The sequence below is a fragment of the Equus caballus genome, chromosome 5 (assembly GCF_041296265.1).
Source record: "Equus caballus isolate H_3958 breed thoroughbred chromosome 5, TB-T2T, whole genome shotgun sequence".
Classification (NCBI taxonomy): Eukaryota; Metazoa; Chordata; class Mammalia; order Perissodactyla; family Equidae; genus Equus; species Equus caballus.
The window spans coordinates 64,158,914-64,185,765 of NC_091688.1; the positions used below are offsets into that span (position 1 = coordinate 64,158,914).

Here is a 26,852-nt window from a genome sequence, read left to right on the forward strand (position 1 = left end):
CTAGAAGGACAGGGCACCACACAGAAGACATGATGACAGTGCTCGACCCGCACAGAACTAGTTTATTCAGTAGTATGGGGAAATGAAAAAAAACCCACAAAGCCCTACCATATTTACAGTAACACTCAAACTGTACAATCTGATGGTTAGTATCAAGTTAGCATCCAGCATCTTTGCATTTTTTTAAGTCAAGTCATCAGTAGTAAAAACCAGTTAAATTTTTAACCCTTTGCAGGAATTGCTGAGGGAAGAGGTCAGGGGGAGAATCCATGGCAGAAAAGCCAGAGACCAGCCTTACAAATGAGAAACGGGAACAATTTTTCTGTCCATGGCCTCTTTTTCTAGCCACATGCTCCAGAGGATAGTCAGTGACAAGACTGGAATACAAGCTTAGCGATGGTGACTCGAATAACAGTTGGTAAAACTGAGAAGAGGGGAGGAGAGGCTGGGAGATGACAGCCTGGAGCGAGGGAAAGGGCCTCAGGCCCCCACACCAGGACTGCGGGGTACATACCCAACCTGTGACGGCCACATCAGACCCCCTGGGACCGGACACAAACCCATCCCAACACAAAAAGCAAATAAATAAAAAATATATATTAACTCTCTCTTCGCAGGGATCTGGGAGTGGGGGACGGGGAGAAAGAGGAACAGGACCTGGTCCTTTGAAGAAGAGAGCCAATTCCAAGAAGGGGTTAAAAATAGAACACGTCTCAGAGGCCACAGCAGGTCAGACAAAGTGGGGTTTGCCTGACCCTGGGGGTTGGGTGAGTGGACACCAGAACTCAGACTTGAGACCTGTGCTTGAACCGCTTGGGGCAATGAGCCAGCACTGTATTTACTCTTCCTCCCGTCCCACCCACACAACAGCAAAGAAGCGCAACTTAACACATGACTGGCCTTCCCCGGTGCGGGTCCGGCAGGGAAATGAAGCACTTTTGGGTCAGCAAACTGAGCAAATGCCCGGGCTGCAGCACGGGGCCGGAGTCCAGGGGAAGGAGAGGGGCTGGGGTGGCCCGGCCGCCGCCCAGGGGCACGGGTTCCCCTCAAAATGTGTTCATGCAGCATTTGGGGGTCCGGGGGCGCTGAGTCCTTCTGCCCCCTCACCGGACAGGGCTTTTTCAGTTCCTGGGAGGGGCGGCAGAGGCAGGGTGAGGAGTGCCCTCTGCCCTGACGCCCTCGCCATACTGAGGCCTGCCCGGGTGCAGCCTGCAGGGCTGTGACGCCCTGGGTGCGTGTGGCTTTGTCCTTTCCTTTTGGTGATGGCAAATGAGGGGCAGGCCCCCCAAAAGTCCCTCTCCTCCCAGAGGCACAGCAGATGGGAAACTGAGGAGAGGCTGGGAAGCATCCTGGGAGGTCCTATCCTCTTTGGGAAGGGAAAGGGAGTCAGTTTCCAGCATATAAAAAAAATTAATCCCTGAAGTCATGAAGAGTGGCGATCCTTTTTTAAATTCTTTTTTCCTCTTTTCTGAAAAACTTTGTCTTGGAGATGTTGGCCCCAGGGGTCCAAAGTGCAGTGAGGGGGATGGTAGGGGAGGGAGTTGGCACTAGATGGCCTTGGGTGGGGTGGCTGCCCCTCCCGGCAAGGCCCAGGCTCCTCAGATGGATGTTTCCTCGCTGCTGCAGGCAGGCGGTGGGGAGCAGGGGCAGGATAAAGCACAAGACAGGAGTAGGGGCATGAGTGCAGCTGGGGAAGGTAAGGGAGCCTCAGGGTGTAGGAACCACCGGCCCAGGGTTAATGCAGGAAGTTAAAGAAGAGAAATCTGGAGAGGCAGGAAAGGAAAGTGACAGAAAAGGCAGACAGAGAGTTAGTCGGAGCAGAGGAGACAGTGAGAAGCTTTCACCAGAAGAAGGAAACAGAAAAGCACCCCCAGCTCCCCACCCTCCCTCACTCTACCCAATGCTTGGGCTGGGCTGACCCCACAGGGCACCATGGTTTGTGGGCACATCACAGTAAGGGAGCCGGGTCACACTCTGCCCATTCGTCCTCTGAGAGCCAACCAGAGTAGCCTGGGGGCAGCTCAGAGCCCAGCCGGGCCTCTGCTGGGCTGCACCCTGTCCCGCCCACTCAGCACACTCACTCGGAGCCCGATGAGTCCTCATCCACTGTGCCTGCCTTGATGCTCATGGCGATGGGCATGACCCCGTTCAGTTGCTCCTGGAGACTCTGCCGGGGCGGTGGGCGGGGAGGGGGCCCGCCCCGGCTGCCCTCACTGGCTGAGGAGCCCCGAGAAGACCCTGTGCCCTGCTCCATGGGTAGCCGTAGGAGGCTGCTCTTCTCACTGATGGTGGGCAGACACTTCTTCTTGAGAATGCCTGTGAGCCAGGAGGAAAGGTGCATGAGGAGCAGGAGGTAGGGGAAGGGGCTGCCCTACAGAGCCCCACCAGCCAAGGGGCAAATGTGAGGTGTGAGGTTGCCAACTGGGGGGGCATGGCAGCTGGTGTGCCCCACTAACCTTTGTGAGGTTGGGCAGAAGGGCCTGGAAAGGGGCCCAGGGACCCCTCCCGAGGCAGAGCATCTCCATTCTCCCTCGGCCGCTCCTCGGAGGCCCCATTGCCACCACTCTCCTTTGCTGTGGTCCCAAAGTCTCCTGGCCAGGGGGCTTTCCCGGGCCCCACGCCCCCATCTGGTGCAGAAAGGAAGTAGATGAGGCTGAGAGAAGGCAGACAGCTAGTAAAGTCACTACCCAGTCTTGCTTCCCAAGAATCCCAGGTCCTCTGCCCTCCCATTGCCCCCAAAGGCCACAGGCCGGGCGCTGGCCCACCCTTGGGGGTACTGTGCAGGGGCAGTCTCTCGGCCCCAGGGCCCAGCAAGCTGTCCCAGCCCGGCTCTCCAGGGAAGGCGGCCTCCTCCTCCTCCTCTTCCTCTTCCTCACTGTCTGATGAGTGGGTAGAGGCATAGGAGCCACTCTGGTCATCTTCCAGGGACAGGTCACTGTCGGAGTCTGTGTCAGGATCTGGGAGGTGGGGGAGAGATCACAGCCGGCCCATCCACCTCCACCCACCCTCGGCAAGGCCAGGCAGCTGCCCCGCACCCCCACCGGCTGTCAGGGGCTTCCGCCCTCACCATGCTGCTGATCTTGACCGTCCAGGAATAGGCCGCCTGGGTCGCCAAGGCCAGGGGGCCCTTGGCCAGGGTTCAGTGTGGACTCCTCCCTAAGAAGACAAGACCATGCTGGAGGGGTCAGGCTGGCCCCTTGCCCAGCGTCCCATTCTCTTCTCTCTCCTGGGTTTTCCAGTTCCTGCTCCGTGTCCCCTACTGCTTCTAATTCAAGCTGCCACCTGTGTCAGTCATAGTGTGTGCTACTCAACTCCCAGCGGCTGGCTGGCCTGGGTCTGGCACCCACGGTGCTCTTCTCTCCTCCCCACCCCTGCCATGGCCAGGGCTCACCTCAGCAAGAAGGGGATGTAGCTGGGTTGACTCTTGCCCGAGCGGCTGGCACTGTGCAGAGAACCTGCCGAGTCTCCGTAGGGCTGGTACAGCCGCCCGTCTGCGTAGGGGCTGGGGCAGTTGTAGGACTAGGGAGGGAACAGAGGAGTCAGTAAGTGGAGAAGCAGGATGGGGTAGCCCCAACCTGAGAAGTGGAAGAGCCAAGGGAGCTTGTCCTAAGTTCTGCCTCCCACATGCCCAGGTCTGGGAGAGAGAGGCCCCACGTCTCTGCTGCCCCCATGATCAGGGCCTAGTTGTGGCTGTAGCTCTGCCATAGCTGTGCCAATCCTATGCACCCCAAGTACCCCAGAACCGGCTGAATAAGAGCTTGTTGGTAAAAGATGGACCAGGATCTGTCTCCTGAGAGCATCCTGGGAGACAAAAGATTCACCAAGATTCACGAGGGATTCTCAGGTGTTGAGCATCCACGACCTGATTACCTATCTTGGCCACTTCCTCACTTTATTCTTCCAAGCACCGCTCCCATCTCTCCCTAGTCAAAATCTTCCTCCCCGCCCTCCATACTCCCTTCTTCCCAGGCCACACACACCATTTCACCACCCCTCCTTCCCACCAGGAAAGGATGTAAGGATGGAGAAAAAGGGGGCAAAAAGCACAGAGAACAGGCTCCTGGGGCCTCCTGCCGCCCCCTACCCCAAGACCCCTCCTCTGCCCCCTGACCCCTGGCTCCCTCACCGAGGTCAGGGTGGACTTGGTGGTCAGAGCAGGGTCAGGGCTGGGCTTGCGGCTGCAGGCAAACTTGAGTGCTTTCCGGACCTCCTTGCTAAGCACCACGTAGGAGAGGAAGATGAAGGGGCCCTGGCAGGCAAGAGGCAGCAACTGTCTAAGTGCTTATTCGGGTACCCCACAGCCAAGCACCCGCCCCATCTCCATGGGGCTCCCACAAGGCATGGGCTGGGCCAGGTACCTGGATGCAATTGCAGGCAGCAAAGAGGTAGTGGAAGAGGAGGGTGTCACTGTTGACGGAGAGCAGTGCCAGCAGCCACGCAGCGCTCAGCAGCAGGAGGACAGCGAAGGAGGGCCGCAGGCCCGAGCTGGGGAGAGGGGCGGGCCAGGAGTCTGACTATGAGGCCTCCCACACCGAGGCCCGTCCACTGCCCAAGCACCCGCTCCCCATACTCACACAGGGCCTTTCTTCTCAAAACCCTGCCGCTGGGCAGCACAGGAGGCCCGGGCCGCCAGGATGTACAGGAAGACACTCATCTAGCAGGGGAGGGGGAGGCGTCAGGGGGATCATCAGAGGACAGACAGCCTCCACCCTACAGGGCCCCGGCAGCCTCAGCCATTCCTAAAGGGGATCCTGAAGACACACTCAGCCTGCTCACCCCCAGCCCACTTTCCAGCTTTCTAGCACTTACTGAGACAGCGAAGGCCACAGGGCCAGCGAAACTCCAGATGAGCGTGTCGTAGATGGAGAGCCAGCAGAAGTCAGGGTTCCCATAGCCCTCGGGGTCCAGGCCCACAGCTAGACCTGGGAGTATGATGACAGCAGCAGAGACAGGGGTGGTCAGAGGCTTGGGAATCAGTCAGACAGTCAAGTGGGCTCACAGAGCCAGACACAGAGGATGACAGGTTCTACCCACCATCTGTCCATGTCACCCTCTCCAGGAGGGGGGACCCGGACCCTGGGTGGGGGTCTCAGGGGCTGGGTTAAATCAGAGTGATGCCTATGGAGAACTTGGCCTGGGGCATAGGGATGTAGGCCTCTGGCCTGGGATGTGGGCAGGGAAACCATGGCATGAAGGTGGACCCAGGGCAGAGGGACGTAGAACCTCAAGGCCTGGAACAGGGGTAGGGGTACCTGTGATGAAGGCGGGCACGCCCCAGCCCAGCATGTAGTAGAAGCGCATGGGGCCAGCATTGACGTCGCGCACCTCAGTGAGCGCCCGGTACAGGTGCAAGGCCTCCAGCAGAGCCCAGGAAAAGGCGCAGAGGTACAGGAAGTGCAGCAGGATGGCGATGACTGTGCAAGCAAACTGAGGGCCCAGGCCACAGCAGGTCAGTGACCAGACATACCCAGAGCAGGGGTTCTGCTCTCGTCAGGCAGAGGGGGAAAGCCTGGGGGTTGGGAGGTGCTTCAGGGCAAGTCTGGGCCAGAGGAAGGTACTGTAGGATGCTGGGGAAGTAAGGGGAGATAGAGAAGAGGAAACTGGGCCATGCACTGGCCGGGGCTCTTCATCAGTTACTGCTGCAGGAGCGGATTAAGAGTGGGTGCTGGGGAGGACTCATAAAGGAGCTTGAGAGGGCTGGAAGTTGGGGAAGATCTCTGGGTGAGGAGAGACATCTTACAGGCAGGTCAGCCTGGTTGATTCCCAGGAGGAAGACCAGCTGGGCCAGGCCCAGGGCCGCAGTGAGGTTCCGTCGGATGCCGTGCTGGTTGGAGCGCAGGGCACGCAGGAGAGTGAGGAAGAGGAAGGTGAGCAGCAGGGCAGCCAAGGTGACCCCTAGGGCTACGTATGTCAGTGTCTTCAGTGGCAGGATCTCCCCATTCTGCAGGGAGGGCGGCAGGGGGCCAGGGGAATTAGGAAGGGCAGTGCCCTGGGCTCCCACCCCCAGCTTGGCGGCTGCCCCTTGTGGGTCCAACCTCCCGCCGGGACACATCCATGAGCACAGCGAAGCTCGTCATGTGGTTGCACTGGCAGCTGACGTGGCTCTCGTTGCGGAAGACGACTTCACAGCCTCGGGCCGACCAGCCACCCGTGCCACTGACCCTGCGTGAGGGTGGCAGGGTCAGGAGACAAGGAGGGTGGAGCACCCAGGGACCTGGGCTCTTGACCTAAAGCTTCAGGGGTAGGGCAGTGCGGGCTCACAGAATCGAATGGTTCCAGAAGACACAGATGGGCTTGGTCCTCTCCTCCGTCTCCAGCAGCCGGAACTGCACCGTGACTGGCTTGTCCAGGGCGCGAGGGAGAAGCTCCTCATCATCATGGACGCTGATGCTCACCACAGGCGTGTTGATGACAGGGCGTTTGGGAACTCTGATGTGGGGCAGGCAGGCGCATGGTCACCATGGTAGTTGTGTGACTGGGGGATACCTCTTAGTGTTCCAAGATGCCCCCAGCCCTTGGCTCCTCTCCTCTTCATGTCTCAGCAGTACTTACCCACCCGACCCATGCCCCTGCCCCTCCCCCGCTTGTCTCCCCCGCTGCTCACCTCAGGCTGCGCTTGTCTGGGTCATAGTTATGGGGCAGCAGCCCAGCCAGGGTGCGGTAGATGATGACGCTGGCCACAGCCTCACCCTGGCTCAGCTCTGGGTGCCGCCGCTGACGCCGTGCCAGCTCCTCTGGCTCCTGGGCCTCTCCGGGGCCCGCGGGCCTGACCACAGGGGTCGTCTCTAGGAGCAGAACACTGTCCACTCAGCTGGGCCCTGCACAGATCCCTCACCTGGCCCTTGACCCACCCTTTGGGCCCCCACTGACCTCTGAAGACAGACTCGGGCAGAATGACTGTTGTCTCAAGATCCGGGGGCCGCTCCCCCCGCAGCGCCTCGTAGCGGGGCAGCTTGGCCCCAGCGAAATTACCCTTGTCCAAGCGCACTACAGAGATGACTAGGGAGGGGGGTCACAGGTCAGACCTTGGCTGAGGCGGGCAAGGCCCCAGCACAGCCACCCTTGCCAGGAACATTCCACCAACCGCCCCCCAATCCAGGCACCAGTCTCACCAATGTTGGGTGTGACAATAGTGAAGGGGCTTAGGTAGGTGTGCCGCATGTTCTGGGCCAGGGCACTGGCGTAGGCCTCATAGTGCTGGAGCAGCCAGGCGGTGCCACCCTCTGTCTGCTGGATCAGCTCCCAGTGCCGCTTGTTGGCTGCATCCAGGAGGGCACTGCCCACTCGCAGGAGATTCTGGGGGTGGGCACAGTCACAGTGGGCTGTGCCCGCACCTCCACACCTTCTCGTCCCCACCGCCAGGCGTCAGCCTATGTCTGAACCAGCCCTGGCTCCCCCCATCATGATCCTCCCTCTAATCCTTCCTCCTCACTGTCTAACTAAGAGCTGCCCAGGCCCTGTGCCAGGACCCACACATATGATCTGTACGGGATTCTGATTCTTCCCCACCCAGGCACAGTGGTCTGGGCCTCTGCTACGAGAAGCCTGGTCAGACAGGCCCTGATGCAAATATTATTTTCTACGGGCACCTTGCTGTGAAAAGAGGTGCTCTAAATTACCCAAGTGCTGGGCCATGACTCAGGAGATCTCATGGAGGTCTCATGCCAGCTGGGAGCTCCCCAAAGCAGGGGTGGGGGAGTGTTCCCCACTCTGCCCCCAGGTTGCCAGGAGCAGACTCACTCACTGTGACCCCCCCCACCTAACCAGCCAGTCCTGCCCCCTCCAAGCCCCACCTCAGTGAAGTGTACATCCTGCGTGGCAGACAGCCCGAAGCCCCGCTGGGCGCTCTCGTGGGCCAACAGCCGTGTGGCCAGCTGGTAGGCCACCTTGACATCACTGCCAAAGTAGCCAGCTGTGTGCTGTGTCGCATTGCGCAGAAGCAGGGCCAGCCACTGGGAGCGCCCCGAGTCCAGGCCTGACTCATTCCGCTGCAGCCGCTCAGCCTAGGACGGAGCCAGATGAGACAGGGTGGGCAGGGGTCAGCATACGAGGGTGGCAGTGAGGCACCCAGAGAGCAGAATGGGAACTCTGGGGTAAAAGGGCCTCAGAAGGGAGAAATGGCCTCTCCAGGTGGGGGTCCCAGGAGGCAGGGGCTGGAATTCCAGAATCCCTTTCCAAAACTGAGTCAGCCAAGTGAGACTGGGCAGGGGGAAGGGGAGGGTGGAATGGTGATGAAGAGGTTCACTTACAAAGCCCTTCAGCTCTGAGAAGGTGACTGATGTGCAGTTGAAGAGGTTTGGGGGGAGCCAGCCCCTGTGCTCGTCACAGTGGCGCACAGCGGTCCCTGGGGGAAGGAAGCCAAGAGGACTGGCCTCAGGGAGAGACACAGGAGGCTGCCAAGACCTGGCTGAGAAGTTCTGCTGGGGGCCAGCACACTCGTGGGCCGGAGACAGGAGACAAGCAAGCAAAGGCCCTGCTCTTCTATTGCCCAGGTGACACAGGGAGACAGGTGTGTAGGACATTACAGCCAAAGCCTCTGCAAGATGGGCCCATACAAGGGCTACAGGAGCATGGGGCACATGGCCGCCTTGAGCCCCCAGACATCGCTGCCCCTCTCAAGCCACCACATGTGCTCTCTGCCACTCTCTGCTTATGAACTCTGCTCAGCCTCAACCCAAGGAGCAGCGCCAGCCGCCATCCTGGGGCTGGGTCCCCTGGGACAGCACCCAACATCCCCTACTCTCCAGACTGTCTTTCCAGTGGCACAACTCCAGCACCAGGGGGTGAGCCAAGGATGGGAACCCTGTGTGATGCATCTCTGAATCTCGAGCACCAGCCTTGTGCTGGGCACACTGCAGGTTTTTCTGCACTCTTGCTAACAGTCCAGTGGATGCCCTTCATCTGGGCAACCTTGGGAGCAGAGAAACAGTGAGCCAAGGAAGAATGGGACATGGAGTCTCCAGGACCTGAAGGCCAGAAAGTGGGGTCCCAGGATCTGCCGCCAGGGGCTTCCCGCCCTCACTCCGCTGATGAGAGGCCAAGTCCTCAGTATCCCATTCTAGGTCTCCAGCACCTACCAAAGGAGCCTTTGGGGCAGGGGGCAGCAGCAGGCAGCCCGAAGCGGGTACGGGGCCACCAGATCCCAGCCTCGATGGCGCGTGGGCAGCTGTCGTAATTCACTGCAGGGAAGCACACACAGTCATCCGGGAGGAGCTTCCCCTGCAGCTGTACCCAGGCTCCCCAGCATCCTCAGGCCTGCAACCAGGCCCTGTTCCCGGCCTCCCTGGGACACGGGGACCTGGCACACAGTGGGGAGTGCCACCCACCCATTGCGGGATCCCCACCTTCACAGCCATTGGTGGTGACCTCAGCAAAGGGGTTGTCACAGCGGTCACACTGGCGCCCAATGACGCCCGGCTTGCACGGACACTGGCCATCTTCAGGGTCACAGACACGGGACAAAGAGCCTGTGGGGTAGCAATCGCACAGGAGGCAGGTGGGGCTGCCAGGTGGCCGATAGTGGTTCTCCTGGGAGGAAGGAGGGAGAATAGGGGTCAATGGCTCTGGCTCTCTTCCCGAGATGCTCACAAATTCTTTCAGCTGTGGCCTCTCTGGAGAGAGGCTCCCTGACCTCAGGTCCCCCCAAGAGTGGTATTCAAAATATTTAACAACTGGTAATTGATTTGGAGTTTAACCCATCAGTTCAACACCAACCAATCAAAACAGGCTGCAAACAACCAGTACAGGTGGCCCAAGAGCTCACTGGTTAAATGTCAGTCCTGGGTCCCCCCACACTCCAGACAATGAGCATAAACAGTCCCTTGCCCGCCTGTTAGAGAAAAGGCAGCTCTGTCTGGGAAGGCTTTCTCCACTACCTCCCTCAGGAGACCAGGAGGTGCACAACAGAGGCCGAGGTGGCCGCTGTGGAGGTCTAGGTCGGGGCTGTCACCTTGCAGTGGCACTCGCCGCTTGTCTTGTTGCAGTCTGGGTCAAAGCCTTTGCTGACGTCACAGTTGCACGGGCCACACGTGGGGTGGCCCCACCAGCCTCGGGGACAAGGCTGGTCAACCCTGCAGAGAGAGGCCAAGGCAGGCATGGGCTCCCTCTGCCACCCCCACCTGGTGTAGCAGTGTGTGGCCCTTCTGACACTGGCTGTGGCTCAGCCAAGTTCTCGGTGCTCTGAGGAACACACCAGAGATAGGCAGTGGCCACTGGGATCTGCTGCTGCATGCCCTGGTCCACTTACCTGGTCTCACAGTATGGCCCAAGGTAATTTTGGGGACACTCGCAGGTGTAGCCGTGGGGGGCACTTGGCTTTCGTGTACATGTGGACTGGTGCTCACATGGATTCAGGTCACACACATTAGTACAGTTGTCACCATAGTAACCTGGACCCAGAAAGACAGGAGAGGCTCAATCCCCACCATCCTCTGGCGCTTTCTTCAAAACTGTCTTCATCCACCTTCTTCCACTCTCAGCATCATACAAGCTGGCTATGGCTTTGTGGTGCAGGAGAATGAGGCTCAGAGAGGTGATATGACTGGCCCTAGGTCACACAGCAGAGCCAGAGTGAGACCCTGGGCACCCGTTAACCTGCGTCATTGCCCTGGATCCCCAGCATACCTGGATCACAGCTGCAGGAATAGCTGTCCCAGTCATCGCTGCAATAGCTGTTGGCAGGACACGGGTTCGAGTCACAGGGGTCCGGCAGGCTACAGCCTGGCTCCACGTTGATGCTTTCCCCGCGGCTGGGATCCAGACTGCTAACACCCTCGGGTGTCTCGCTTACCCGCACACCCTGGGAGGGACATGGGCAGTGGTGGACCTCTGTGGAGCAGATCTCCAGGTGGTGGTGGGAATGGGAGGCTCAGGGAGGATACTCACCTGCAAACAGCCCCGGAAGCCACGGGCCACACCACTGGCTGGCCCAGGCACTCCTCCCACTGTAATGTTGCTCAGGTGCAGCCCATGCAGCCGGGGGCCCAGGTTGCCCTCTGCCCGCTGCTGCCCATAGTCGAAGGACAGGATGGCATGGCCGGGGCCCCCGCTAGCTCCTAGGGCCAGCTGCGCATGGTGCCAGTCGCCATCATTGGCGCGGCCTGGCTCCAGCTGGAGAGACGAGGCCTGGAGCCCTGTGCCCTCCACACTCAGCACCACGTGGCCCTCCCGCAGCTGGCACCAGGAGGAAAGAAAGGAGGGTCAGCAGACGGCCACAGTCGGCTTTTTCCAGCCCACTGTACCCCTTCCTGAACCACCAAACCCATCCCACTGCCTTGCTGAAGCCAGAGAGGAAAAGGTATTATTTCCCTCAGGCCCAGTAGATGGCAGCAGTGACCCACGAACCAATCCAGCTGCCTCTTCATTTCCAGGAAATAAAAGACCCTGCCCAGCCACCTATGACCAGCCGCCTGGAGACAACTGCAGCCCCGGCCAGGGCCCGCCCGCCCCCCACCCTCCCTGCATCACCTGCAGGGTGATGGTGCTGCGCCCCCTGGTGACGGCCTGCAGCAGGACGCCATCGGCCTGGCGTGTGCGGAACATGAGGCTGAGGTGCCAGGGCTGGGAGATGGGCAGGGAGAGGCCATGCCAGGCCACCAGACTGCTGCCCAGGAAGCGCTGTGGGTTGGCCATTTCTGGGGAGGCAGATAAAGGCAGACTCTGAGGGGCAGAGCAGCTGGGTACCCCCGGGCGTAGGATGCTCAGCAGTGGCAGCTCCACGGGAGGAGGGCGCTGCCTCTCCTAGTGTCCACTCCCCTCATTGGACCCGCCCTTCGGAGCACTTACCTGCCCTGGGCCCGCCCCACACTGTGCCCAGGCCTGCCTCTGACTGGGCCCTTTGTCTCCTGTGCTGCCCTCTCAGGGCTCTGCCCAGACACGCTTTTCCACCCACAGCCCAGCTTGGCCGGGCCCTGCCCAGTGCCTGCCCAGTGCCTGCCCAGGCCCTGCCAGTGTTCCCAGCACTGCTGACAGTGCCCAGGCCTCAGCCTCTGACTGCTGCCCCTCCTACCCTGGGCACAGCTCTTGCCCCCGAAACCCAGAGGGCACTCGCAGCTGAATGAGTCCCACTGGTTCACACAGGTGCCCCCGTTGTGGCAAGTGTTGCTGTCACACACGTTCTTCTTGGCAGGGCAGCCTAGAATGGAGAGAAGGGGGCTCAGGCGGGGCCTCCAAACAGAAAACCTGTGGCTGGAGGGAGCTTTGAGACCCCCATGTGCAGGAGTCCCCATCCCAGGGATAACCCCTCCTCTCTGCATCGGTCTCCTGGCCTGGCCCCTACCCCAGGCTCCCATACCAGGCACAGTGCCGTTGTTGGCAATGAAGTCAGCCATGTCCATGTGCCGGCTGTCCACCTGCAGGTTCCTCATGCAGCCCACAAAGTGCCGCGTCCGGACAGGGAAGCTCTCGGGCAGGTCAGGCACCCCGCCCAGCAGCAGGGGCCCTGTCAGATCCAGAGACCTGGGGGGCAAAAATGATGGCGACATGCGGCAGAGTGCGGAGCTTCTGACTCTTCCTTCTCCTCACACCCTGCCGCCAGGCCAGAGAGGCAGAGGGCCCAGGCAGGAGCCCAGGGCCCCTGCAGAGCAGCCAGGGGAAGGGGAGCACCCTGACCTGGAGCTGCTCTCATCTCCTCTCACCCCCTCCCCAGGCCATTCCATAGGCCCAGCTCTAACCCCCCCCCCACCCCTGACCTTGCCCGCTACCCCCACCAGCACACAGGGCAGAGGGCTGAGCAGGGAAACAAGGTGAGGGAAGGCCCCCATTTGGACTGGCTCCCATTTCAGGCCCCCCGGAAGGCCCACCCTCTCGACCTTCCCTCCCTGCCTGGACCCGCACCTCACCCCTCCCCCAGCCCTCTCCCCGCTCACTTCTTGCTGCCACCCTGGGTGCCCTGGGCTGCACAGGAGTAGTTGCCCAGCACAGCTCCGAAGCGCAGGGCCACCCCTGTGTCACAGCCATCCACGGTCACCACAGCCACCTTTTGCTCGGATGGGCCCTGTGGGAGCCCCGTCTGGCCCAACAGTGGCTGTGGACAAGGAAGGGCAGAGAAAGGAAACAGTGGGCAAGGAGCTCACTAGGTTCATGGGCCAGGCACAAAGACCCCAGCACACATGGACACCCCCTTGTGTACACACATATATATACACATACAAACGTGCACACACACGTGCTCACTGATTTGTGTGCTTAACTACCTTCCTCAACGTCCATTCGAGTCTGTGCCTGCCCAAGGGGACAGGGAGCATCTTGCACTACCCCGTGGAAAAGGAATGCCCTGAGAGGTGGCAAGTCCCCACACCCCCTCCCTTTTAGCCAGAAGTGCCACGGCCAGCGCCCCTAGGGGCCTGGGTGAGCACCTGAGCCAAGGACAGGACCCTCCAACTCCTTGACCCCATCCCACACCCACCTTATTGTAGTACTTCAGCTGCACTGTGTGCCACTGGCCGTCACTGACCCCTCCGGGCACGAATGGGGACACGGTGGTGGTTGACTCTCCTGGGGAAAGGACCCAGGTGAGCTGGGACACCAGATGAGGGCTGGGAATGGGGAGGGTGTGCTCATGTTTGGGGCTGGGCCCAGGTTTGGCTGGGAGAGTGTGTGACTTGGGGTCAAAGGCTGAGAGACATGGAGCCTCTGGGAGATGGGCAAGGACACTGGGCCCGAGGGATCACCTGCAGAGAAGGTGAGCTGGACCTGCTCCTGGATCACCTCGAGAGCCACAAAGTCATGCTTCTCGTTGAAGCGCCCGTTGTACAACAGCAGCCCGTTGCGCTCCTTGGTGGCAAACCTGAGCAGGCATTGGGGATGGGGGCAGGGAATGGGGCACCTGCCTGGATGCCAGCACCCCAGCCACCTGGCTAGCCCCTGATCCTCCCCAGGACCCTGCAGAGGGCTGACACCTTGGCCAAGGGAATGGGCCATGTGCATAGAGTGTGGAAGATGAACCTAAATCAGAACCAGAATCCTGGCATCCTGGCTCCCCACTCTCGAGGGTGGGGTGGGAGGAGTGAGGCAGACCCTGGTGCATGAGGGAGGTCTCCTGGGAAAGTGCACAGGCAACTCCAAGTGCAGACCTGGCTCTGCCAACGACCTGCTCCGAGTGCTTTCACTGCCTGACCTCTCACCTTGTCTACAGAACAGGAGGCGCCCCAGGCTCCCACGGTGCCCCCTCACCCCCCAGTGCCCAGCCACTCACGAGAGGGCCAGGGTGAAGTGGAAGCGCTGGCGCAGGCCACGAAAGGTGATGAAGGAGCGGGCGGGGAAGCTGCGTGTGGTCACCTGGCAGTAGGGCTTCTCGAAGTCTCCAGATGGGCAGTCGCACTTGAAGCCACCCACCAGCAGGTTGACACAGGTGCCCCCATTCTTGCAGACACCCGGGGTGCAACGGCCTGAGCGGGCACTCACCTCACAGTGCTCACCTGTGTGCGAGGAAAGGGAGGCGAGTACTAAGTGCCTGAGGAGGAGGAGGGGAACTAGGACTCCTTCCCACTCAGTGACACCTCCCATGGTCCCTGGTGACCCCCAGAAAACTCTCAAACCCTCCCAGGTATCCCCACTTCTTCCCATGTGCCCATCTTCTCTGAGATACATGAAACCCAGCCCTCCCCAGGGCTGTTTGGCCCCCTGGGCCATTCTTGCCACAACCCCACATACTGCTCCCCTGCAAATCCCTTGAAGCTTCTGCACCTCTGCCTGGGCCTCAAGAGCACAGGCCTGCAAGGTCCCTGGTCATAAGGGTCAGGTCCTAGTAGATGTCAGTGTCATGGCTACCAAGCAAGCCTGGGGGTGTTTAGGTCCCTGCAGGGGTGAATATGCATGGAGGGAAGGGCCTGCAGGACAGCACGAGGGCTGGTGCCAAACCCCCTTCCCCCCTCCCTCCCACTGGTGCTTTTGTCCCTGTCAGGCGCCAAGATCAGTTTCCCTCCCTGGGGATGAGACCAGGCTTCCACTGGGATTTGTCAGATGTGGGGGAAGTTGGGGACTCCCCAGGAATGGGCAGAGAAATCCCACCCTGAGCCCTGGGATCCACACTGAGGACCTCTGTGCACTTGGGAGATGCTAAGAGAGTGGGGAACGGAGCCCTGGGAGCAGACCAGGATTCAAGGGAGGAGTGCAAATTCCAACATCAGATGGGAAAAATCCACCCCTTTCTCTCTCTCCCCATTCCCAGATTCTAGAGATAGGTTCTCAGCTCTTGTGCCTAGTGACTGGCTCCTGTTTCCATGGAAACTGTTGTTCGCCTACTCCAAGCTCCACCCCCCCAATCCTCCTGGACAAAGACTCCCCCCCCCCCCCCCCCCAGCAGCAGCTGAGAGGAGTCAAGTCTGGCAAGTTCTGGACAGGAAGATGCAGCAGGGAAGGCGGTGGGGCCTGCCTGCCACTGCTGGCAGAGTCAGTGGGCATGGCTCTGAAGGAGAGGGCGCAAGGCCTAAGGCATGGGGAGGGAGGGGCCCACGGGGGAGAGGAAAAGGAGGTGTCCTGAGGGACAGGGAGGGGTCAGGAGCACAAAGCAGAGACAGCGAGCATCCTAGGAGAGACAGGGGACAGAAGGTGTAAAGACCCTGGGTCATAGGCCAACAGGGAGGCCTACTGGTGAGGACCCTCTTTTAGGCAGCTGGGCAGAGGTGGAGCTCTTTTGCTCAGGGTCCCATGGGGGCAATGACGTTCTGAAACACCCCCATCCCTGCACCCAAACCCCTCAGTTTCCCCGGCTCTTCTGGACCTTCCCCTCAATGCAGCTCAGAAAGGCAACTCATTCCATAGTGGAGGGAGACCAGGTTCTAGGCCCAGCCTCACCTCTAACCAAGCTGAGAGATGAGCTCTGGAGCAAGTCACCAACCACCGCGTTCCCTTAAATCACAGCCAACACTTTCCATGGGCCAGCTCTTTACATGCATTAAATTAATCCTCACAACCACCCTATGATGGAAGTAGATTCATTATCTTCATTTTAAAATACTGAGGCACAATAGCTAATCTTTGACAAAGGTGCCAAGAACATACAATGGAGAAAAAGACAGTCTCTTCAACAAATGGTGTTGGGAAAACTGGACAGCCACATGCAAAAGAGTGAAGGCAGACCATTATCTCACGCCATACACAAAAATAAACTCAAAATGGATCAAAGACTTGAAGACAAGTCCTGAAACCATAAAACTCCTGGAAGATAATATAGGTAGTATTCTCTTTGACATTGAACTAAAAAGGATCTTTTTGAATATCATGTCTTCTCAGACAGGGGAAACAAAAGAAAAAATAAACAAGTGGGAGTTCACCAGACTTAAAGAGCTTCTGCAAGGCAAAAGAAACTAGGATCAAAACCAAAAGACAACCCACCAATTGGGAGAAAATTTTTGCAAATCATATATCCAATAAGGGGTTGATCTGCATAACATATAAGGAACTCACACAACTGAACAACAGAAAAACAGTCTGATCAAAAAATAGGCAGAAGACATTTTTCCAAAGAAGACATACAGATGGCCAAGAAACACATGAAAAGATGTTCAACATCACTAATCATCAGGGAAATGCAAATCAAAACTATACTAAGATACCACCTTACACCTGCTAAAATGGCTATAATCTCTAAGACTAAAAGTAACAAATGTTGGAGAGAGTGTGGAGAAAAGGGAACACTCATACACTGCTGGTGGGAATACAAACTGGTGCAGTCACTATGGAAAACAATATGGAGATTCCTCAAAAAACTAAAAATAGAACTACCATATGACTCAGCTATCCCACTACTGGGTATCTACCCAAACAACTTGAAATCAACAATCCAAAGTAACATATGCACCTCTATGTTCATTGCAGCATTATTCACAACAGCCAAGATGTGGAAACAATCCAAGTGCCCATCGACTGATGATTGGACAAAGAAGATGTGGTATATAAATATACAATGGAATACTACTCAGCCAGAAAAAGAGACAAATTCATCCCATTTGCAACAACACGGAAAGACCTGGAGGGAATCATGCTTAGTGAAATAAGCCAGACTGAGAAAGACAAACACCAGATGATTTCACTCATATGTGGAATATAAACAAGCACATGGACAAAGAAAACAGTTCAGTGGTTACCAGGGGAAGTGGGTGAGGGGTGGGCACAGGGGGTGAAGGGGAGCACTTACGTGGTGACAGACAAGAAATAACGTACAACTGAAGTTTCCCAATGATGTAAACTCTTATGAACTCAAATTAAAAAAATTTAAAAAAAGAATTAAAAGCTTTCCAAAGGCTCTGCAAAAGACTGCTCAGGTCTCAGTGGCTAAGACTGGGATTCAGAGAAACGTTTAATAATTAATAATAATAATAATAAGTGGTGCAAGAAAATAGCTTTGAGTAAGCAACTGACAGTGTCTACCACAGTACTCAACACTATCACTCATTTCGTTAAACATTTCTAACTTTGAGGTCATGTTTAGAAATGCCATACTACCTGGGATTTTAAAGGGAATTTTCTCCAGTGTTTCAAATCTATGTAATAGTATGTGATGATTTCAAATGGCTATATACTTTTATTATATTAAAGAAAGAGAACAAACAGGTAAAAACAAACAAACAAACACTGAAGCACGGAGAGGTTAACTAAGTTGCCCAAGGTCACACAGCTACTAGTGTCAAAGCTGGGATACAAACCCAAGCAGACTGGCTCTGGAGCTAGCGCTGACCTCAATTACACTGGGGCGGGGGGTGGCGGGGGGGCGCAGAAGAAAGGCTCCCCTCTCTGCCTTCCTCAATAGGTTGTTGTGAAGGCAATGGGACTTGTGAATGGCAGTGTAATCTGTACGTTACTCTGGAAAGGAACAGGGCACCCCAGTCCTCAGCCTGATTTGCGCGCGCACTTCCAGCGCGCCCCCACGGTCCCCCTCCCGTGGCTCACCCGTGTAGCCGTCGCGGCAGAGGCAGGTGTAGCCGCCCTCGCGGCTGCGGCAGCGTCCGTGGGGGCCGCAGGGCCGCGAGTAGCAGAGGTCCACCTCGGTCTCGCAGTAGTCGCCCGTGAAGCCGCGGGGGCAGCGGCAGCGGAGCCCCCCGACTGGGTGGATGGGCCGGAAAAGCACGGAGGAGGAGGCGATGAAGGGCGCGGAGGAGTCGAAGCGCAGCACCGAAACGCAGCGCATGTAGTTCTCGCAGGGCTCGCGCAGGCAGATGTTGTCGTCGAAGGGCAGCACGCGCTGCGCCGAGATGGCCGTCAGCAGGCTGCGGTTGAGGTACAGGCGCTCCTGCAGGTCCTCGGAGGGCAGGAAGGGGGGCCCGCCCCCGGGCCCCGGAGGCTGGCCCACCGACAGGCTCACGTTGAGGATGTGGCCGCCAGGGGCATCGGTGTCCCGCTGCACGTTGAAGACCACCACGTGGTCTGGGGGTGTGGCCAGCGTGGCTGCCACCGCCTGGATGAAGAGGCCCAGCAGCGGCGACAGGAAGCGCTCGGGCGACATGTCCTCCAGTCGCAGCGTGATGCTGTGCGTGAGCATCTCGTCCGTGATGATGGTGACGCGCAGTGCGCACTGGGCTGTCACACTGTGCACGCCGTCTGTGGAGAGGTGACAAGGTCAAGACCCGGCCTGCGGGTGGGGAGGGCAGGGGTGCCACGCCAAGGACCTGGCCCTGGGCGGGAGCTCCCAGAGGAGGGAGTGAGTGGGGCTGCAATCCAGCCGGCACACTCCTGTGTTGCTCCGTTGCCAAAAAGGGGCCCCCTTTCCTAAATGGCATAAAGGTGTCCAAGGAGGTTTCTGTATGTCACCTGTGGGCAAGTCACTCCTTGAGGCATCAGCCACATAGGCGCTTAAGGGGATTAGATTCCCACAAGTTCCCTTTGCATACTTTCCCCAAACCCTCTGTTGTGCAGCCTGGAGCATCTTTTAATGCTTGTGCACCTTCCCTGCCAAAGCCATGGGTCCTGCTCCCCTGTACCAGACTCGGAGCTTTCCTGCACAAGAATCCCATTTTGCCTTTTTCTTACCTCTCCACAAGGCCCAGAGCACCATGAGGAACCCACAAATATAATCCTCCTGCCCCCTCAGCCTCTATATTTCAACACTACCATAATGCTGACCCTGCTTGTGCTCCTCCCTCCCCCATGGAGGCAGAGTTGGGGGGGGTGAACTGGGTCAGTGGGCCACCCAGTCCCCCTCCCACTGAGCCCCATGGCTGCTTGGGCGCAGGCCCACTATCCCCATGGCAACGTCCCACACAAAGCATTCTTCCCGCCCAACTCTCTGGGCTGCTGAGGGTAGCCTGGGGGGCCCCACCCCAGGAAATCCAGCTGAGCCACCTTACCAGTGGTAGCACCACCCGCTGCCCCAGTGCTGTGGGGGACCACGGGGGGAAGGCAGAGATGGAAGGGCCTGGGCAGCTCTCCAACCTGAGACCCGGACAGAGCCCCACTGGGCTGATTTCTCCTCTGGCCCTAGGGCTTCTAGCTACTCATCGCCCACTTGGCTCAATGCATTACAGCGAATGTCTGCCACACCCCCAGCCGCACACTCCCTCATAAACAGCTAAGTGCTAACACACTCCGGTGTCTCACTCCACCTACACACCCTAAGCCCAGAAATACCACACACACCTGAATGCATATACACATGGGAATGGATTTTATTTAGCTCAAAAATGAAAGCTGGAGGCCAAGGGGAGGGGGAAATGGCTTATAAGGGGTTCTCATATTTTAATTTACTGCCATGTCCTATACACAGTAGGTGTTCAGTAAATACTAAGATGTTGATGAGAATCTATTCAGTCTCCATTGTAAAGAAATGGTCTTTAAAACCCACGGGAGGGGCCCTGAGTAGCTATAAAAAAGGACACCCTAGCAGGAAAGGGGCAGGAGATGGGGTTTCTGGGGTGGGGTGGGAATAGGAGAGGACTCTGGGAATAGATTCTGCTTCTGTGTCACCTCCTTGAGGTGGCTGACTACACTGGGTGGCTCACTTGGGCCTGGGAAGGCTCTGAGCAGACACCCATCTCAGCCATGTCCTTGGCCCACTCGCCACCTGCCCTCCAGCCTCATTGCTTGAGACTGCCGAGGCCCGCCTGCTCTCACCAGCAAGCAAGCTTGTCATCACCCACTTCTGCTTCTCCCACTCTTGTCTCGCAGCTACTGAACAGGCTGTTCCTTCCTACCCCGTCTACCCAAACACCAACCCACAGCCCTCCTAGTTTTCTAACCTGCCCTAAACTCACCTACCCCAGGAAGCCTGCCCAGATTTATGACCTCAGGCTCTATTTTTCTCCCTCTTTCAGATCCCCCTGCACTCAGGTACAGAGCTGGCACAGGACTCTTGTGTGCCTGGTACCTCTGCCCAGTGATTCCATGATGGGATAGTTCCTCTAGGCAGAAAGCAGCTTAAGAGTCTACACAGAGTGCTCCAGACTGATTCAGGAGGGGAGGGGCAGTCAAGGCCAATGAGCAGAGAAACCTCACCACCACTCAGCCCTGGGAACAAGCACTCCTCCGTATGTCCCCCCTCTGCTGCCCCAGGCCCCGCCTGTGCCCCTCGCCCAGTGTGTCTCTGTTGCTTCCCATCTGGTCCACCATCTGTGGCCACCTGCCCCCTCTGCTACTGTCCCCCATCCCCAGCAGTCAACCTCCTACTTGCTCTTCTGTCTTTGCTCCTCTCCCCTGCCTTGACCTGAGTCGCCTCTCAGGTGCAAAGGCATCAGAGGGAAGAGGGGTGGGGGTACACTGCCTGAGCCATCCTCCTGGACAGAACAGGGTTGGGGTGGGTTCTGACCCCAGGAAACACCGCTTGTGCCCAGAGCCCAGCCAGTCACACCCGGAAAAGTGCCAGCTCCCAGACTGTGGGAGAATCGGACTCCAAGCCTCTCTTCCCCTGGCAGATGTGCCAGTGGTGGCTGTAGGCCTGGAGGGGTCTGCCACTCTGGGGGCTGACCAGGCCTCAGACAGGAGCTCCTGCATGTTCTGGCAGAGTAAGAAAGAGGCAGGGAGAATTCAGGCTTCAGGAGAGTCATCCGGCCCAAGCTGGGGCAGCTGCAGCCACAGGGCACAAGAGAGGGGGAAGTTGGAGAGGCATGAACACAGAGACCAAATGGCAAGACAAAGGCCCAGGAAAAGAGCCAGCAATGGAGAAAGTGGGAAAGGAGGAGAGAGCCACACAGGAGATGGGGAGAGGGCAACAGAGAGGGGCAGTGCAGAGGGCCCCTATGGGCAGGGGCAGGGAAGAAAGAAGACACAAAGAACAAGAGAAGGAAAACAAAGGGGCAGTGGGAGTCAATTCCCCCCATCCCAGCCTCCCTGAACTTTGGAGTTGCCGTGGTGACTGCCTCCGAGGGTCAGGGCCGAGGAGAGGGTGGGGCTAGGGCTGGAGGGCCAGCAGAGGCTCTGCCCTGGGAGGAGCCAGAAGCCTGGGTGGGGCCTCCTCTGCCCCCATCCCTCATGTCCTGCCACACTCACCTGGGCAGCCTGGGGGGAGGACAGGACCAAGAGGCCCCTCTTTTCCCCTTCTTCCCACTGCTTCTCCACCCAGTACAGAGAAGGACACGAGATAAGGAACTCTAGCCTCCCACTGCCTCCTCTCAGAGGAGAAACCGAAGCTTCAAGAGGGACAGATCCTTGTCCATGACCTCTAGAAGCTCACGCACCCTGGCTCCCAGGGCCACCTGAAGAATAGGCCAGGGAGGCATCTGTCCAGGAGCGACCATGAGTGGGGAGAGGGCTGAGGTGTCTCCATGCCTCTTACTCCCCTCCAGGCCCGGACTTGGGTTCGGGGGGAGTGGAGGCCTGCCAGGCTCCTCTCTTCCTGTCTTCCCTGATGTGTCGCATGGGGGCACCCTGACCCATCCACTCCATGGTGCAGCTAACAGTGGGCCCTCAGGAGGGTCCTAGTTGTTCCCAGCCTTGGAGAAGGGGCTCAGCAACCTGGGGCTGGCTCCCTCCCTCCTTGCTGCTGCCGCGCTCTCCCCACAGCTGACAGAAGACAGAATGCCGCCCCCACCCCAACTCTCCCCCCCAGCCCTCCTGTCCAGGGAGTCTGCAGGCTGAGCGCTTGGCCAAGCAGCAGGAATGCCCAGCCTGGGTCCTGGCCAGACTCCCACGCCCTGGGACTCTATTCTTTCCCCACCGGATCAGGGGCTCTGCCCTCAAAGGCCACCACCAGTCCCATGGCTCATCCTGGTCCCCATACCGCATTCCTCTAGCCTAGGCTGGTCACAGCCAGCAGGGAAGGCCTGGCATCCTACAAACAGTCCATGGGGTGACAAGGGGGCCCAGGAGGCCTCAGCCTGCCCCTGGCTTCACTGCAGCCCCTCCCCCAAGCCGACCCCAAACCACGGCCTCTGACAGTGGGGTCTGTTTGGACAGAGACAATGAGCTCTGGCCTCACTTCCTGCGGGAGCTCTGAAGGGGGAGCCAGGCCAGGCTCTTTCTGCCTGGAGGGAAAAGAATGCACCAGACAAAGTCCCCCTCAGCCGGTCTGCGGCTCAGCCGGGAGCCAGAAGGGGCCAGAAGAGGCCCAACTGCAGGGTCTTGACCCCGCGGCGGCAACCCTGTGCCCCAAGAGCCCTCAGCTCTGTCAGAGGCTGTATGAGATCACAGGAATACCCCGCCTGGTGTGAAGGGGTGCCGAGGGGGCCTGCTTGCCCCTCCCCAGCCACAGTCCCCTCCACCCCTACCCACTCTCCCCCAGCTCTCCGGGCCCCCCAGTCTTCCACGTGCCTTTTTTCACAATTCTTGGCAGCCACGGTCAGGACAGCCTCTCAAAACTTCCCCTACCACGTCATAGGCCAGTAGGCAGGGGGCAGCCAACCAAAGCAGCCCAGCCCAGCCCCGGGTGGCAGGTGGGGCCTGCACCAGCCGCCAGGATTCCTGGGGCTCCTTCCTAACCTACATCTTGCCCCTCAACCTCTGTGCCAGGCACTGCTCAGAGAGGTGGGTCAGTAGTTCCTACTTGGATGGCTGCTCCAAGGGCCACCCCCACCCCAGCGTCACCTGGGCCCTTCCTTACCTGACACCAGCACGCTCATGATGGCCTCCAGAGGCCGGTTGTTGTCCAGTGCCCGGCTCAGCCTCAGCTCGCCTGTGGAGGCATTGAGCAGGACCAGGCTGAGTTCATTTCCTCGCTCAAAGCTGTAAGTCAGGCTGTCTGAGATGTCAGGGTCGTGGGCAGGCACACGGCCAATGGCACCCCCTGGGAAGCTGCTTGAGCGGTTGGTGACATAGTTGTTGAAAAGGATCTCAAAGTTGCCCAGCACTGGTGGGTTGTCATTGCGGTCAAGCAGGCGGACGTGGACTGTAGCCCGGCTCACCAGGGGAGCCGACGTGGCCTGGATGACCAAGATGTATTCAGGTCGGTCCTCATAGTCCAAGTCCACCAGGGCAGTCAGCTCCCCAGAGAAGATGTCCAGCTGGAAGACCTCAGGGATGTTGCCCTCCACAATCTGGTACATGATCTGGGCATTGGTGCCTTCGTCAGGGTCAGTGGCTGTAACTCGGGCCACGGCCAGCCCAATGGGGCTGTTCTCTTCCACAAATACATCAAACTCATCCTGCTCAAAGACAGGTGGATTGTCATTCACATCCAACACAGTGACCGTCACTTCCATGGGCGTGCGGGCTGGAGGCATCCCCTTGTCCACTGCGTATGCCCGTAAGATGTACTGGGCCACATTCTCACGATCCAGCCTCCGCAGTGTTCGCACAATGCCTGACGTGGATTCCACGATAAAGTCACCATCTCCATCATCGCCCCCTTGGAAGGTGTAGAAGACTCTGCCATTAAGGCCAGAGTCACGGTCAGTGGCTGAGATCTGCAGGACGCTGGTGAAGGGAGGCACATCCTCGTAGATGCTGCCCTGGTAGGAGTCCCGCAGAAACTGAGGGGCATTGTCATTCACATCATTTACCAGGATCTCCAGGTAGGTGGTGTCAGACTTCTGGGGAATGCCATTATCCCGAGCAGTGATGGCCAGGGTGTAAGATACCTGGTCCTCGTAGTCCAGCTCAGCCTGGGTGGTGACAGCCCCTGTGTCTGCATCGATGCGGAACTGGGGGATGCTGTCCTCCATAAAGTAGGTGATGCGGGCATTCTCACCTGTGTCCTCATCCGTGGCACTGATCAGCACCACTGTAGTGCCTGCTGGCCGGTCCTCATTAACATTCACTGTATAGTGGGAGCTTTGAAAGACGGGACGATGGGTATTGGCATCGGTGACATTCACTACCACCTGTGCCGTGTCCTGCCGCGTGCCGTCAGAGGCGGTGACAGCCAGCACATACTGTCGCTCCAGTTTGTAGTCCAGTGGCAGAGCGAGGGACACTAGCCCACCACCACTCTGGCTGGTGATGGAGAAGCGGTTGCGGGTGTTGCCGCTGGTGATCTGGTAGGTGATGACACTGTGGGCATCACGGTCCACAGCTGACACTGTCACCACGCTAGTGCCCACAGCTGCATCCTCATTGAGTCGCACTGTGTACTCTGGTTGAGTAAAGGTTGGGTTGTTGTCATTCACATCCAGGATGGTCACAGTGACACTGGCCGAGGCAGTGAGTGCTGGGGTGCCATGGTCTCGGGCTTCTACTCCAAAGCTGTAGAAATCAACCTCCTCTCGGTCCAGCTCAGCAGCCACGGAGATCCAGCCTGTGCCATTGTTGATGGTAAAGGGGAAGTCATGCCCGACCCCAGCAAGGCGGTATTCGAGGCGGGCATTGTCCCCAGCATCAGCATCAATGGCCTGGACATGGAGAACCAGGTAGCCTAAGGGGACACTCTCCAGAACAGTAGCCTGGAAGGGGGTGCTGACAAAGATGGGAGCATTGTCGTTGATATCCAGGACCTGAACTGTCACCAGGCCAGAGACGTTAGAGAGTGGGGGTCGGCCACCATCCTGTGCTCGAATCCGTAGGGTATACTCCTTGGTTGTCTCATAGTCAAGAGGGCTTACTACATCCAGAGCCCCAGTCTGGGCATCCAGGTAAAACTGTCCCCGAGCATTGCCACTCATGATGCTGTAATGCACCAGGGCGTTGCTGCCCTTGTCTCGATCTGAGGCTGTGACCCGGAGTACGGGGGCCCCGGGTGTCACATCCTCCCGCACCTGGACCACGTAGCGCTTCTCACTAAACTGGGGGGCATTGTCATTGTCATCCTCCACAGACAGGAAAACAGCGGCTGTGGCGCTCCGTGGCCCGGGGTCCCGACCCTGGTCACTTGCCTCCACTGTCAACTGGTAAGATTCCACCTCTTCCCGATCCACTGGGCCACGGGTTCGAATCACCCCAGAGCGAGGGTCAATCTCAAAGACTTCAGAGGGGCTGCCCCCAGGCCCCTCCAGCAGGCGATACAGAATATTGGCATTGGGAGGGGCGTCACCATCTGTGGCTCTGACGGTGAGCACCTCATAGCCAACCTCCAGGTTCTCCCTGAGGCTCTCCTTGTACTCCTGCTGCTCAAAAACAGGGTCGTGATCATTAGTGTCAGTCACCAAGATGGTGAGTGTGGCCAGGGCACTGCGTCGGGGCATGCCATGATCCTGTGCCGTGACCCTGAACACATGGGTGCTCTTGGTCTCACGATCCAGCTCCTCAGCTGTGGTCACAGCACCAGTGATTGGGTCCAGGGAGAAGAAATGGTTGGAGCGGCTATCGAAAAGGGCATCCATGGTGTACTCAAGCCGACCTGCCTCGCCCTCGTCTGGGTCGATGGCCCGCAGGGATGCCACAGGGGTACCTGCCGGCTGGTTCTCGGGCACTGTGGCCTGGTAGCTGGGGGGCTGGAACTGGGGAGCTGTATTCACATTCCTTTTCCGACGCCCACCCATGGACTCTCCTGCTGACCCTTCCCCTGCCCTGAGTCCTGGGGTCTGCGCCAATTTGCAGGACTGGCATCTCAGCCGTGGGGCCTTTAAGCATGGGTGCTCCTGGGGCAGGGTGAGCTTGCCCTGTGGCGAAAGGTGGCCTCCAATGCCCAGGAGGCGACAGCTCCAGGGGCAGCCTTCTGGGGCTGGCGGCAGGGGGATATGGGCCCCGGATTCTGGACACCAGACCTTCAGACCATCGTGGTGGGGCACCAGATGGCCAGTCAGCTCGGTCCCCGAATCCCGGCAGCGACTGGTGTAGAGCCAGAGGTTCGAGGCTGAGGCTGGACAGAGCCAGCCCACGGGGGCACAGGCCCCTGAGGAGCCGCGTCCCCCGGGCCCCAGGGAACGACAAGGTCCCAGCTGGTCTCCCAGTAGTGGTGGCAGCGGCAGCAGCAGCAGCAGCAGGAGCAGCAGCGGCGGCAGCGGCGTTGGAAGAGGGGCGCGGGCCGCCAGGCTCCGCATCTCTCCCTGCTCCCGGCCGGCCGGGTCAAAGGCGGCGGCGGCTCCTCCTCCGGCTCCTGCCCACCCCGCCGCGCCTCATGCCCGGGACGGGGCGCTGGTGCCCGGGGGCCACTCCTTTGCCCCGCGGGGCCTGCGCCTCGATGCCTGGCGGGGCCCGGCACTGCGCCCTCCCACCCGCCTGGGCTCCCACCGCTCTCCGAGCCGGGCCTGCGCCCGGGTCACCCCCACCACCGCGGACTGGCGCCGCGCCTCCGCTTGCACGCCCGGCTCTCGCCACCTGCGCCCGCGGGCCGCGCGCGCCGCTGGCCCTGCTGGCCCCCCGAACCCAGGGGCGCCCCGTTCGCCCCCGCGAGATCGCCCACCTGCGTCCGCGGAGCTGCGCGCCCGGCCCCCGGCCCGGCCCCGGTCGCCCCCGACGGCCCAGCGCCGCCGGCCCGCGCCCCGCGTCCCCGCCGCGGCTGCTGCTGTCGCCGCGGCCCCGGGCCCAGCCCCGCGCTCCCTCGCCTCCCCGGCGGGCGGGCGAGCTCTGCAGAGCGGCGGCGGCGGCTCATTACCATAGACCTGCTCGCGCCG

General features: G+C 59.2%; 1 protein-coding gene across 2 annotated transcripts; it reads right to left on the reverse strand.

Moving 5' to 3' along the window:
• Nucleotides 1-42: 42 nt before the first annotated feature.
• Nucleotides 43-26,419, reverse strand: CELSR2 (cadherin EGF LAG seven-pass G-type receptor 2). Of its 2 annotated transcripts, none has more exons than XM_023641480.2 (34): nucleotides 22,967-26,419; nucleotides 17,890-18,537; nucleotides 14,195-14,417; nucleotides 13,671-13,786; nucleotides 13,406-13,494; nucleotides 12,867-13,024; nucleotides 12,293-12,456; nucleotides 12,008-12,133; nucleotides 11,467-11,633; nucleotides 10,885-11,172; nucleotides 10,624-10,798; nucleotides 10,247-10,388; nucleotides 9,950-10,070; nucleotides 9,345-9,528; nucleotides 9,078-9,179; nucleotides 8,250-8,344; nucleotides 7,794-8,003; nucleotides 7,113-7,296; nucleotides 6,871-6,999; nucleotides 6,605-6,785; nucleotides 6,262-6,429; nucleotides 6,036-6,162; nucleotides 5,741-5,941; nucleotides 5,253-5,427; nucleotides 4,810-4,922; nucleotides 4,575-4,654; nucleotides 4,359-4,485; nucleotides 4,127-4,249; nucleotides 3,392-3,519; nucleotides 3,068-3,156; nucleotides 2,766-2,957; nucleotides 2,457-2,627; nucleotides 2,082-2,316; nucleotides 43-1,620 (listed from the first exon to the last, which is right to left on the reverse strand). In XM_023641480.2, the coding sequence occupies exons 1-34, from the start codon at nucleotides 26,277-26,279 to the stop codon at nucleotides 1,599-1,601; spliced, it is 8,766 nt and encodes a 2,921-aa protein (XP_023497248.1). In that variant the 5' UTR covers nucleotides 26,280-26,419; the 3' UTR covers nucleotides 43-1,598. The 2 variants fall into 2 exon arrangements, with proteins under 2 accessions (XP_023497248.1, XP_023497247.1); XM_023641479.2 differs by having other exon boundaries at nucleotides 43-1,763.
• Between the last annotated feature and the right edge of the window lie 433 nt (nucleotides 26,420-26,852).